Here is a 14,062-nt window from a genome sequence, read left to right as displayed (position 1 = left end):
GGATAAAAGCAAGTCCAAGGAGGATGATACAGTTACATCATAGCAGATGAGATTGAGAAATACTATTAAAGTGCGATGGAGCGCTCACAGTATCCCTGTAGGAATATTACAGGAATATGAGCGTGGTTTTGCGTTAGGGATGTCCCGGTGCAACGGCAGCTTCGCCAATGCGAATGCAGCGCATGAATATTATCTCCAGCATGCTGCCACTTCGGAAGTAGGTCACCGCTCACCGATTTGCCATGTCTCCAGCTAGAGTGGGCTATTTGGTCCACGGATCGCTTCCCAGGTCGACACGCAGCCCGGCCAACGTGTAGGAATTGGCCGTCAGAAACGAACCGGGACGGGATTTTATTTCCAGCGGGACACACTGAGGTAATGACGGATCTTCGGAACCTCAACGCGGCTGTAATTCCAGTCACAGTTGCAGATTATCGGATCGGGGGGTGGTGTGTGTGTGTGCGTTTGTGCGTGTGTGCGTGTGCGTGTGCGTGTGTGTGTGTGTGTGTGTGTAGGTCGGGTAGCCAGCCTTCTAACAACTAGGCTAGATGAGCTTCTGATGATATTGATATAAACTAGAAGCCCCCCCCCCTCCCCAAATCCCCGTTTGATCGACCGAGAATAGCTTTTTACTTGTGATATCATAACCTACAGTCCGCACTCCGCACTGCCACCGCATGCTGTCAGATCACACACTGTCTGTCCACCTCCATGGCCAACTATCAGCTCCAGCAGGCTATACGTAGACTACCCTGATTATTATGCAGCATGCGCGCTTATTAATTGCATTTCTGTTTATCATAATGTTCAGGCCATCCTACAGTAAGAGGATGTGGATTTGCTTTTAATTGGCGGTGCCTAACTGCGTGGTGGTGAAGGGTGGGGGGTGCGAGGGTGGTAGGTAGCCTACTATGGTGATGGTGGTCTAGGTCTAGGACTGTTCAACTGAAGTGGACTACTGTTGGTGATGTGCTGATTCCCAAGAGCTTCTACACTGTGTCCTTCCTCTGACTTATAGTTTAGTCTGTGAATCATCTCAGGCAATGTGTAGTGCACTGTAGGCTATGTTACCAGGTCTTGTCTGACTTTTGATGTATCTGAAGGTAAATTTGCAATATTCCATCAGCAGTGCTTTAAGTGTAAAATAGCCTATCTCGATTCATAGCTTCTAAAGTGGTGAAAATTATTTTAAGGAAATATATACACAAAATATTCTCTAAATGTTCCATTGAGGGTGGGGGGGAGGGGGGGCTAATAGGCATTTGGCTGAGCAGGCCCATGTGTGCCTTTTGGACTACTAAATAATGGAATTATAGCTTCAAAGATTCCACACTTTGACCTGTGGTCCACACAGACAGATTCATCCAGTCACTTTGTGGCTCTTTAAGTTAAAATTGGAGGATTCTTTATGGGATATTTTAAATTAGAAAACATACACTTCTTGTGTTGACCAAACTTTAAATCTGACAAAAAGCATTTTATTAACAAACTATAGTACTTTTTCATCAGAGTTAACATGTAGTAGTGGCAATGTGTGTGTGTGTGTGTGTGTGTGTGTGTGTGTGTGTGTGTGTGTGTGTGTGTGTGTGTGTGTGTGTGTGTGTGTGTGTGTGTTTTGTGTGTGTGTGTGTGTGTGTGTGTGTGTGTGTGTGTGTGTGTGTGTGTGTGTGTGTGTGTGTGTGTGTGTGTGTGTGTGCGTGCGTGCGTGCGTGCGTGCGTGCGTGCGTGCGTGCGTGCGTGCGTGCGTGCGTGCGTGCGGGTGTGTGAGAGAGTTCCAGAGTAGATATTCAAATTCTAGTCCACCAGGATTTTTTTTTAGAATATAGATTCTTCAAAGCACCCTGAAACAACCTCAGATTTGTGTGTGTGTGTGTGTGTGTGTGTGTGTGTGTGTGTGTGTGTGTGTGTGTGTGTGTGTGTGTGTGTGTGTGTGTGTGTGTGTGTGTGTGTGTGTGTGTGTGTGTGTGTGCGTGCGTGCGTGCGTGCGTGCGTGCGTGCGTGCGTGCGTGCGTGCGTGCGCGTGTGTGCGCGTGTGCATGTGTGTGTTTCTTTAAATAAGGTAATTTTCTCTCACTAAAACATTGATATTGAAGTATGTGTTTGTCTGTGTCGCCCAGGCAGCTCTAGTCAGGGGAAATAACATTCTCCAATGACCCCCTGTCACCATTTGTGCTTGTTTGTCTTATTCAAAATGAAGCAACTTGATTTGATATCCATAGACAGAAACTCAGCGGGAGTCTCCGTCTGTTCTCTTGTTATCTGGAAATTAAATTTCTCTCCCATGGATTGCATTTCATGGTTCACTGAGTCAGTTGGCATTCTCAATAAGAGATGAGATAGTTGAAGATGTCCAGCTGCAAAGTGCTGTCCACTCCAGAGTGGAGCTAGGTGGACATTTTTAGACCGGAGAACCACTCGTCCTGAGTATGTGCTCAACAATTTGAATAAGAGACAGAAATTGCTGCAAAAGATAGCCGCTTATTCAAAAGTAACCGATTGCTGCATAAAAAAATTGTGGAGAAGCAGAGGAGCCAAAAGACATAATCAGATTTGAGAATGTTCCCTTACAAGCACCTCGAGAATGTTATTTTTTTTTTACTACAAAACATACTTTGCTCATTTGAATATTGTAGGTGACAGACCAGACCTAAAAAAAACAAGCGCAAATTTGCAATAGCAGCGACCACATGTGCAAATTTCCAAAATGCAGGACGGCAGGGGCAGCCCACCTTACTCTGCCTCTGCCACCCTGCATTTCAAAATCCCCTCCCCCCACACTGCTTCATTTTAGCCAATTGGCATGAGCACAACACACACATGAGCACAACACACACCTTCACATGAGCACAACACACACATGAGCACAACACACACCTTCACACACTTGACGTCCAGGCCTTATGCCCCTGCCATACTGCATTTTGAAATTTGTCCTCACACCACCACCATTTAAGCTAATGAATAGGCATGAACACAAACACACACCTTCACACACGCACGCACAGGCACACACACACACACACACACACACACACACACACACACACACACACACACACACACACACACACACACAGCCTCCATGCCAAATTTCAGCCTCCTGGGGTGAAAACTGTGCCCGCTAAAGGGTGGTGAACTTTTTGTGGACCAACCAACTGACAGATTGACTTATAGAGCTGCTGGTCGCAGCTAAAAAGAGGAGGCAACTCCCCACGCGGTCTGTTGCTTATAAGCATTTTATTGAGACCCATACCAGAGGAAGAGCAGATTTGTCGTGATGTCACGGCCTCGGACGGGACAGAGAGGTGGAGGACCCAAGTGCTGCTGACACAGACAGGCAGGTAGAATGAAACCGGCTTTAATGCTCAAAATCTAAAGTCAGACTTACAGGAAGGCAGTTCACATCAGTCAAACACATCCAAAAGAGGCGAAGGCAGGCAGGTCAAATACAGGCTGAAGGTATGAACCACAGGAACAGAGACGCAAGCAACAATATGGAACTGGCAAATAACAAAGGAAAAGAACCGGTACAAATAGTGATGAGGGAATAGACCCTTTTCAGAGCAACTGTTTTTGAGGTAGTAAAACAGGAAGTAAAGCAGGTGTAACCAATACCATTATTAATGGTTCCATTCCATTTAGGTGTTCCAGCGCCAGGGCCCTCATTGGTGTTATTGGTTACACCTGCTTTACTTCCTGCTCTACCACCTCAAAATGGTTGCTGTGAAAATGTCCTATGGGCAGCAGGTGAGTGGGGATGAGGAGCAGGTAGGAGCTGATTGGCTGAGAGCAAGGCAGGGCTAACGAGGCTTATACACCATGGTCCGGGTGAATACTCTTTCCTGATTGGCCGGCAGCAGGCGCGGACTACATAATCGGGCACGTCGGGCAAATCCCCGGTGGCCTGGCCTGGCCTGGCCTGCAAAAAAAAAAAAAAAATTGGTGCCTGCAGTCAGGCCACTCACTGAACAGCAGGCCAGGCGCCGCCTACTGGTTTACTAGTGGTTTTATTACTTTATTCAGGGTTAAAGTGGGTGCATCTCATTGTAAAATTGGACTCGGCCCAAATTGGGCTTCAAACAGCCCAAATTGGGCTTCAAACGGCCCAAATCTCGCCGGCACGCGCGGCGGCCCGTATCAGCCTGGCCTGCTTGGTATCTAATGCCCGGCCTGAAATATGATCCCAGTCCGCCCCTGGCCGGCAGGCATGCGTTAAAATCATTTAACGCACATATAGTCCGGCTCAAGTTTAATCACATGTTCTAAATGAATCCGCTCCCCGACCTGCACAGCACAACACTCTGCAGTGCCTCATCCTCTGAACACCACAGGATGGCGATGTGTAGTCTAACACACAAACTGCAAGAAACGCGCCCTCTGAACTTGATACAGTCAGTAGGCTACTTATGTATCACATAAGCGATCATCTGACATCCCATTCACTAATGCTATTCAACTTGCTACTTCAGGCTGACAGAGCCTCATTGTTGGTGAAAACCTTGATATCAATTTGGGGACAATAATGATGGCTGGATAGCTAGCTTGTCGTTAAACATGCTGTCAAATTATATTACTGTTTGTCAACCGTATGCAGTTATTGAGTTTGAAAATTGCTAGCATAACTATTCAATTTAGTTTTCTGGCTCAGCTGAGCCAAAGGGTTCTTACTGAGCTGAGTGGACTAGATTACCTCCTGTTGCTTGGCTCGTATCCGAGGTTCGTCCTACCGAAGCACTGAACTTCGTTTCCATTGCAATGTGAATGCTTTTATTTTATAGTAGAAATATCACATGCTTTGCATGCTCATTTCTAGCTTTGCGCTCAAGTGCATTTGAGTAATTGTGCGCGGAGCAGAACCCCTCCGCCTTAAACTGGAATTATGCTGTAGACGTATGGACTGTCACATGGAAATGAGAGACACAGAATCTTGACGAGAAAACGTTTGGTGCTTTTTAGTAACCGTTATTTTTTTAAACTCCACTTTGTCCACCCAGCCACCTCCGTGTAGTTAGAACATTTGGGGTGTGGTGGCTCACCTGGTAGAGCGCGTACCACAAAGGCTTAGTCCTTCGCGCGGGCGGCGCAGGATCGACCCGTGGTCCTTTGACGCATGTCATCCCCTCTCTCTCCCCACCTTTCCTGTCTGCCGACTGTCCTATCAAATAAAGGCAAACTGCCCCAGAAAAAAATATATATATATACCTGATGCGGATGCGTCAGGTATAATTCAAGCTTTACTCTAGTAGTGAGATGAGATTGTTGGCAAATGACCATGGTATAAGCAGGATAATCAACTCCTGTGTGTGTTAAACAATTTTAATACACTTCGTGGAGGCAACCACCCTCTGCTATCACATCAGGTGGTTCTTCGCCTCCACGTCGTGCATCAAAATCATTTAACACACACCTAGGAGTTGATTATCCCTTACTTCATGCAGGGCAGGTATGGAGGGAAATGCAGGCTGAGGAAGCAGCATGTTTTGAGGAGAAAAGTCTGAGGGCATCTGGTGGAGGATGGCAGGACTGACTGGGGAAATAGAAGAAGTGACTGGCCAAGAAACAGGGGAGCTGATGGTGACGGGTGAAGTCATGTTTGCTGATGGGATGATTCAGTTCTTATTCTGCAGCACAATGCATCTGCATGAATCTGTCATCAGTCATAACTCATCGCTCTCATTTTGACGCATTTTGTTTGCTTGGCTCTGAACAATTGAAGAAATGGTACATTTTCATGACAATTAATCAACATCCTATGGAGATACAGATGTGTGGAAAAGCACCAAGAGCAAAGAGAGATATATTAGAAGCTCTTACATTTGTGGTGTCTGAAAAATATATTGTTTAGGGTTGAGCCGAGTACTCGGATGAAACAAGAATCCAGTACAGGTAATGTACTTTTTACGAGTACAAGTATCATCCAAGTACAATGTCAATATCGTACTTGTGATTAAAGTGATATTGATACAGAGTACTTCATTCAATACCTCTTTTTTGTGCCGTACTTTGCATGTTTCGGTGGCATTACATCTCCACTCTGAACTGCCGACAACACACAAAACTTAAGCCACAGCCACTTTCAGTCTAAACCCCGCCCACTTTCGATATAAGCCACGCCTCCTCCAAGTACAGCTACTAGGGATGTCACAATATATCGTCCCACGATATATCGCGATATCAAAACGTCACAATATGTATCGTTGGAGATTAAATCTCATATCACGAGAAAGAGAAGCTGAACATGGTGGCACTGATCTGCATCTGATTGTATGCTCGCTCTCCTTTTCATTGCTTTGTTTGAACAGACTTACAAATTGATCGCAAAAAAATATTGTTAAAGTATCGTATCGTTATCGTGAACCCAATATCGTGTATCGTATCGTATCGTCTCGTGAACCGAGTGTATCGTGACACCCCTAACAGCTACACATACAGATAATTGAGTTGATTAAACACATACAGATAATGGTGTACTCGCTCATCCCTAATATTGATCATACGTTTATTAGGTATTAATTTAAATAAGTTCTGAGAGTGTGTTCGATGTGAGAGCTCAATGACTTTATGACTGAAGCGACACTTCATCTCATAGAGATCTGAAATCATGTTTCAGGCTCCAGCAGGAAGGTTGGAGCCGTCTCTTCACCCTGCACTGTGTTGAGGCTGCTGCTGGTTGGATCCTCACTTAATTGACAAGTTTCCCTTCATGAGATTTCTTTGTTTTGTTTTGTTTTGGGTTGAGAAAACCGAGACTCTTGAGGCTAAATCACATCACATTTCCACTCACAGGAGTTAGAGAAGTTTTTAAAGCCTTTTATCCTTCATACAATACAAAGTGGTCTGAGATGCTCTGATATACTCAGTCAGTACCAGCCTGTTGACATGGAAACTCAAGAGGCTATTTTGTGTTTTGTGACAAGGATTGCTACAACTACACTCGCTGAAATATCAGTCAATTCCTGAGTCATTTGATCCTAGCACTGTGTGTGTGTGTGTGTGTGTGTGTGTGTGTGTGTGTGTGTGTGTGTGTGTGTGTGTGTGTGTGTGTGTGTGTGTGTGTGTGTGTGTGTGTGTGTGTGTGTGTGTGTGTGTGTGTGTGTGTGTGTGTGTGTGTGTCTGTGTCTGTGTCTGTGTGTGTGTGTGTGTGTGTGTGTGTGTGTGTGTGTGTGTGTAGGCTATGGGTGTGTCTCAAAATGTTTCATTAATTTGATACCGCTATATGAAAGATTTAGCTGCCCTGTTGACCTTGCAGACGATTGAAATTATGTGAAAAGGTCTCTGCAGGCTTTTTATATTTAATCCAATTACCAACTGTTTGGTTAGCCACATCATTTATGGACGATCAGCTCCAGGCTGTAGCGGTGGCTAAAATCGAATCCGGGTGGCATTGTGAACAAGAAGCCCAAATCACCTCTGAAAACATCCATCATAAATGTTAAATACATAACCTAAATGATTTGAGTTGTGAGTGGGTGAATACTTGCAATGTTGGGCTCCTAATGGTTTGCACGAGTCATTAATCTGTTCAAAAATGGGCTCAGCTCAGGGTACTGAAAAATTGGCCCCATTGACATAAAAGATGAAAAGGCAATGGGAATTCATCATCTGGCCGCAGTTCTATCCCCCCCCCCCAATAAATAAATAAACACAAATTCAATATAATGCAGTTACAATACTATTAGTTCAGGCATCACAATGTAATTGTAAGCATTGTAATGAGAGCCGTTTGTTAAACCACAAGTATTGGAATTGATACGAAGAATAGAGCTAGGAGCAACGAGGGTCCCAAGACCTAATCTCTTCACTACCCTTTTGCCACAAAGGAAGAAGATCATGCATGCAGTCTGTACCTCACGTTCTCCTTCCAGTCCTGGTTGTGTGTCATTGTTCAGGGTAGATGTAGATGAAGTGGGACTTGGTGATTGACAGTAAAATAAGTCGAACAGGTTGATGAATAGTTTACGGTTCCTGAGTGGTGTATGCAGTCGTGCTCAGATAAATGTGTGTGTGGTGGCCTGCAAAAATGTAAAAAAAAAAATGCAGATTTAAAGAAAATATTTTTTCGATGTCGTTTTTTAAAGGAAAGGTAGAATTGACTGGAGCACATGAAATCACTGGCAAACAAATGTAATAAGGTACAAAAACTAACGTTTCGACACGAGCAGCAGAAGCTCGCTCATTCCTGCGGCTCATAGTGCAACTTTTGTAGTGCAGAACTTTGTCTTCCCCTTCTGGCAGTGAGAGTAGGTGGGCTCCATTCATGTTGTGTCGGAGAAATTAGTTCCCGACAGTTTCATTTGCTTTTCGTTGTCTCGCAAAAACTTGGAAACAGCTGTCAACGTGTTGTTTAAATGCTCTGAGCAACAACAAAAAAACACACATCTTCTTTGTAGCGTCCATGTTGTTTCCACATTACAACTGAAAAGCTCATTCGAACACACCAAAATCAGAAAAACAACTTCTCAACTCGGGAAATGGGACCATCTGAGGAGCATGTGAATGCAGCATTTGTCATATGGTTCCAATGTAGCCTACTCGCTCTCTACTGTTTTGGCTGTAAAACACTGGATGAATTGCTTTGAGCATCACACAACTCCTGCAAAATTCACTATCAGGATTTGATCCATTCGGTCCGATAAAATATGGACAGTGTAGAAGAGCCGCAAGACTGAATTATTTTATTGTATGTTTTGTTTGGATTACTATTATTATTGGTTTAATTTCTTAGGTAGAGACCCAGAATAAGCCCAATAGGGTTTCCTGTCTGTACTGGCCCAATCTTTTTTGTTTTTCTTCTTTTGTCTGTTTTTAATTTGAATAAGTGTACAACAAATAAATACAACAACAAAAAACTACAACTTTATCCACATTCAAGTTAGCAGAGGGCTAACCGGAAGTTAGCCAGCTCGGGAATCTCTGGTGCGCATGCTCCAGCCCAGTGCGGGAATGTCGCCACAGACACCAGATTGAAAACTCCGGTCTACTGTGGAATATAGAGAATTATGTGGCGCTGATAGGCTTAATCAGCATTGTGGGAAGTGGGAACTCATTTGGCAAGGCCTTGAATGTAATGGATGTTCACTTATGTGAAAGTTAAGCACTAGACTAGAGCTTAGCTTAAAGACTTGAGACTTATAAAAAATAGTTTGTTTTCTGAGGATCAAAAGGATCAGAATCAGTTATGCTTTTCAAATATTGTCTGATGAATTTCAGATAGCAAAATGTTTCCAAAATGTATACATGAAAGCAGTGTTGCCCTCTGTGCTCTTGTAAGCTTGATTTACAGTTGAATGTGCCATCTGTCTCTCCTCAGGAGGTGTATGGGCCTAGGTGATGATCCATGATGCCCATCAAAGGGCCTCTCTGAGCTGACAGCCACCATCGTAGGCCCTGGGACCCTGTGGGTGAAGACCATGGTCAGAGCTCGGCAGAACCAGCCAGTGAAACGAGGGAAACCCCGCAAGGAGAAGGGGAGCACGGAGGGAGGAGGTGGGATGAGAAAGGGGAAGGAGAGAAAGATTGAGCCAAGAAGAAAGAAAAAGGAGAAGAAAGCATCATATCGACATAGGAAGAAGAGGCTGGCAGCGGGTGATGGAGATGCTCTGGACTGTTGTGTCCTGCTCACCCGCCTGGAGGAGAAAGCGGTTTTGCGTAAGAAAAAGGATGCAGCAAGAGCTGAGAAGCAAAAGATTCTGCAAGTCAAAAGGAAGCAGCGCTCCACCTCCATTCAAAAAAGGACCAAATGTGACAAATCCAGACAAAGGAATACTTCCACAGCCAATCAGCAAGCACTGGAACCAAAAATCAACCAATCAGACGCCTTACTCATGTTGCCCCCATCCATCTTTGAGCCTCGTAGGCGGAGAATGGCCTCCCTAAATGCAGAGGCTGTTAACAGCTTGCTGCTCTACCGAGGCAATTCTCTCACATCAAATCTCCCGAAGAAACGGCAACCACGCAATGAGGATCTGGTTAAAGACGGTCTCACTAAAGCTGCGGCTGTTGGCGTAGATGAAGGTAAAGGGCATAAAACCAAAAAGGTTCCCACATTAGGGAAACCAGACATAAGTAAAAAAAAGAAGAGGTCAAAGGCGGACGCTGAGAGCATCGATTGGTTGGCTCTGTTCACCCCGACGCCCAGACGTCAGGCGGGACTCACCGCTGCAACACTGCTCAAACTGACCAGTAGCAGCTATGGAACCAAACGTCAGAAAAAGACAGACTGTAAAGCGGGGAGCGAGAGCGAGACGGCAACAGCGACACAGAACAAGAAAAGCTGTAAGCCTGTGTGCAGGGAAACAACGCAGACCAAAAGTTCGGCACATCCCAAACACGAAGAGGCGCTGAAGCACAGAAATCAGGGTATAGAGGATCCAGTCCATTCCCAGCCAGGACCTAATGCACAGGGGGGCTGCAGTTTGTGTCGAACAGAGAGATTGGACCCAGAGGGGCAGTGGAAGGGGACCACAGGGGAGCAGGAGTGCCACAAGCATAGACCCCGCTGCAGCTCTGCCATGGGCTTTTCATCCAAACCAATCAAGGAGGAGCAGGCGGAGGCTGAGGTGTCTCCCTGCTACTGTTGTTCCCAGGAGAGGTGTGTGGAGTACTGCCACAGGCTGGCCCTCTTCCTGGGGGAGAAGAGCTTCGAGGAGCCCGCGGATGGCCCGCGGTCGGAGGTGTTCCACCACCACCACCACCACCACCATCACCACCATCTTCAGCCCGCCCACCCAGCAGCCATAACCATCAGCCCGCACACGTACACCTGCTTCCCCAGTTACTACGTCCACTTCAGCCACCCGGACTCCTCGCCTTCCTCCATACCACCCATCACTTTATGCCCGAGGGGCGGCAAAAGGCCCAAGCTGCTCCCCAGCACCGGTCCCCAGCCCTCGGGGCTGTCCCACCCGGTGTACTGCTGCACCTCAGTGGGGGCGTGCTACGGAGAGCCCTGTCGGATCAGTGGCTACTCTACCTACACCAGTGTAATTCCAACCATCACCAGGAGAGGGTGCTCCTTCAGCACCACAGACTGCGCCAAGTGTAACCACGGCATTAAAAGAGGTGAGGAAATTACTGATGATTATGTTTACTAGCAGGGCTGTGGATTCTTCACCGAGTGTGTGTGTGTGTGTGTGTGTGTGTGTGTGTGTGTGTGTGTGTGTGTGTGTGTGTGTGTGTGTGTGTGTGTGTGTGTGTGTGTGTGTGTGTGTGTGTGTGTGTGTGTGTGTGTGTGTGTGTGTGTGTGCGTGCTGCGTGCGTGCGTGCGTGCGTGCGTATATCGAATGGCAAAATGTGATCTTGGTAACACCTATTGTAATGGGAACTACCACAGAAGCAGTTTTGAGTACTTTGCATACATATAAAAGTGTCTGTCTGTCTGTCTGTCTGTCTGTCTGTCTGTCTGTCTGTCTGTGGACAGATTTTGTTAGCGCGATAGCGTCAAAACCATGCAATATGCAGTCAGGAACTTCACAGGTGTGTAGTAGTATAGTAGTAGGTGTGTGTAGTATAAAAATGGAGGTAGAGTTTGAAAATGGCACAAATGCCCACTTGAACTGAAGGATGCAGTGATTACAATTTGGTGGTCAAAGGTCAAGGTCACAGTGACGTCACAAAAGACGTTTTGGGAAGTAACTTAAGAATTAATAATAAATAATATAATAAATAATTATGACAACATTTCACACAAATGTCTATGATAAAATGATGAAGTGATGAGATTCTATTATCTAAAAGTTCAACGGTCAAATTCACTGTGACATCATAATGTTTTGCTTACCACTGTAGCCGAGAAAACGATCTTGGGTGATTCTGCACAAACGGTGGAAGTGCTGTCACTTATAATTTATTACAGACACCAAAATCCTTTAAGTTTATCTAATAATTACGCTATATTGATTTGGACCCCAAGAACCACACTCTTCACTTCCTCTCCCTGGATGACAGCCAGGACAGGAGGCCTCCTGTTCTTCTAGTAGTCCACCACAAGCTCATTGCTTTTGCTGATATTGAGCTTCAGGTGATTGTTGTTGCACCATGTGACAAAGCTCCCTATCAGTCCTCTGTACTCCTCTGTAAAAATAGTCTCTAAGTGAAGACAGCATATTTCTCACTGGAATTTACTCACTGGACTCATATACATTCATTATAGTGATAACTTCCATTTCACACACAAAAACAAAGCAAAAACAAAAACACTTTGATACCTTAAGTCTTCACTCCATATATTTATGAGTCTGACAGACATGGATAAACTGCAACTTGACTTGTTGGTGGAGGCTTACAACCGCAAGGCGGTTATTTCTATCTTGTGGTAGATTATCTACCTATTTATAAAACTGTATTATGTAGATTAGTATCCATCAATACAGTATCATAGCAAGTAGTATTAAACTAATGTAAGCAAATAAGAAAATATGAAGAAAATACATTAAAGGAAAAATATTTATTACCAACCATTTTATTTGCCACTACATAACCGGTAGCCAGTGACCAGTGGACCAGTCTACAATGAGGAAGATATACCAGAATCAGAATGAGATGCACAAAGTAAATTGTGAGCATTGGTGATGTTTGCGTGGCTGAAAAGTGTCATGTGTCATGTGTCCTGAAGTGTGCAAGGTTGGGCAGATATTGGGAGATGTGGAAAAACGGCTTGGTTAATAATAGCACAGCATGGCAAACAGGGACATCGTTAAGTTAACAATGTTTCCCACACATAGAAAACTTTGTGGCAGCCCGCAAAGTTTGTAATTGTAGAACTGTGTGTAGCCCCCCCCGCCGCTAACCCACCTGCCGCCGCAAATAGATTTGGATTCTGTGGGAAAGTGGTTAAAGCTGACACTGGTAAAAGCTGACAAACAGTCCATTGGATGAGGAGGAGGAGGCCACATAGTGTGGCAGTGTGAGGCAAGGCAATAGGCCTACAGTACATGTATATGACATCCTAATAAACTTGAGTATTGATTGCTCATATACAAGTATGGTTATTCTTCTAATAAATGGCAATGATAAGGTTATTGTGTTTGAAATTACTTCCTTAATCTGTGTACCAAAAAAGCACAATGTGCTGACTGAGAATAGCCATCACAGTATGTCTGACATTTTTAATCTCCCATTTGGAATGTCAGTTGAGTGGGAAGTAACAAAAAATGCCAGATAAGGGGCAAGAGCTCTTTTGTCTCTGTTTGAATACAAGCTGCCAGACAATGAATACTTGGCCCATTCAGCCAAAACCTAATGACATGAGCTGCAAAAGCACAGTTTGCTTGTGTGTCAGCAGTTAGTTTTCCTCCAGTACTAAGTTCATGTAGAGCAGTAAACATGCTGTAGTGATGTCCATGGGATATGACCATAGACTGTAAAAAAAAAAGATACTACCCTGTCTGTGTGATACTACCCTGCGTGCGTGCGTGCATGCGTGCGTGCGTGCGTGCGTGCGTGCGTGCGTCCGTGCGAGAATTGCGTCCCCTCCGGCTTGGTCGGGCATCCATACATGATTAGCTGTGTCACGTTTGTCTCCTGAATCACTGCACTAGCGCCTCCTTTGGTCGGTCAGGGCGCCTATTCAGGACGGAAGGGAACTGGTGGGAATAGCGTTATCCTCCCACGTGCTACATCCTGCCGGTGAAGCTCCCCACTGCCAGGTGAAAAGAAGCGGCTGGCAACTGCGCATTTGTCGGAGGAAGCATGGTGCTACTCTACGGCTCTCCCCAGATCGGCAGAGGGTGGAGCAGCGACCGAGACAGCAAGGGGAAAAATTGGGGAGAAAATGGTGGAAAAATCAGAAAAAAACACTCTCTTGCTCTCTCTCTCTCTCTCTCTCTCTCTCTCTCTCTCCCTCTCCCTCTCCCTCTCTCTCGCTCCCCCTCTTCCTCACTCTCGTTCTCTCTCTCTCTCCCTCTCGTTCTCTCTCTCTCGCTCATTCTCTCTCTCTCTCTCTCTGTCAAACTTCACGGAGTTGAGACAATCTTCTTTTCTTTTTTTTGACAAATCAATGCTGTTCTGTAGCAGCATCTAATTCATAAAAGGAATCAAGAGTTGTATTACTGTGAAAAATTTA

At 45.2% G+C, this 14,062-nt stretch overlaps 1 protein-coding gene across 1 annotated transcript in view; it reads left to right on the top strand.

Moving 5' to 3' along the window:
* bahd1 (bromo adjacent homology domain containing 1) overlaps window positions 1-14,062 on the top strand; it is a 36,705-nt gene that overhangs the window by 17,485 nt on the left and 5,158 nt on the right. Inside the window, exon 2 of the mRNA XM_083632839.1 lies at window positions 9,311-11,061. Within this exon, the coding sequence (XP_083488965.1) occupies window positions 9,411-11,061 (1,651 nt within the window). The 5' untranslated portion in view covers window positions 9,311-9,410. The remainder of the gene's footprint in view (window positions 1-9,310; window positions 11,062-14,062) is intronic.

Source organism: Poromitra crassiceps (genome assembly GCF_964638095.1).
Source record: "Poromitra crassiceps genome assembly, chromosome: 3".
NCBI classification, from domain to species: domain Eukaryota; kingdom Metazoa; phylum Chordata; class Actinopteri; order Beryciformes; family Melamphaidae; genus Poromitra; species Poromitra crassiceps.
The sequence above is the reverse complement of the archived record's forward strand: the minus strand, read 5'-3'. Positions and strand labels throughout refer to the sequence as shown.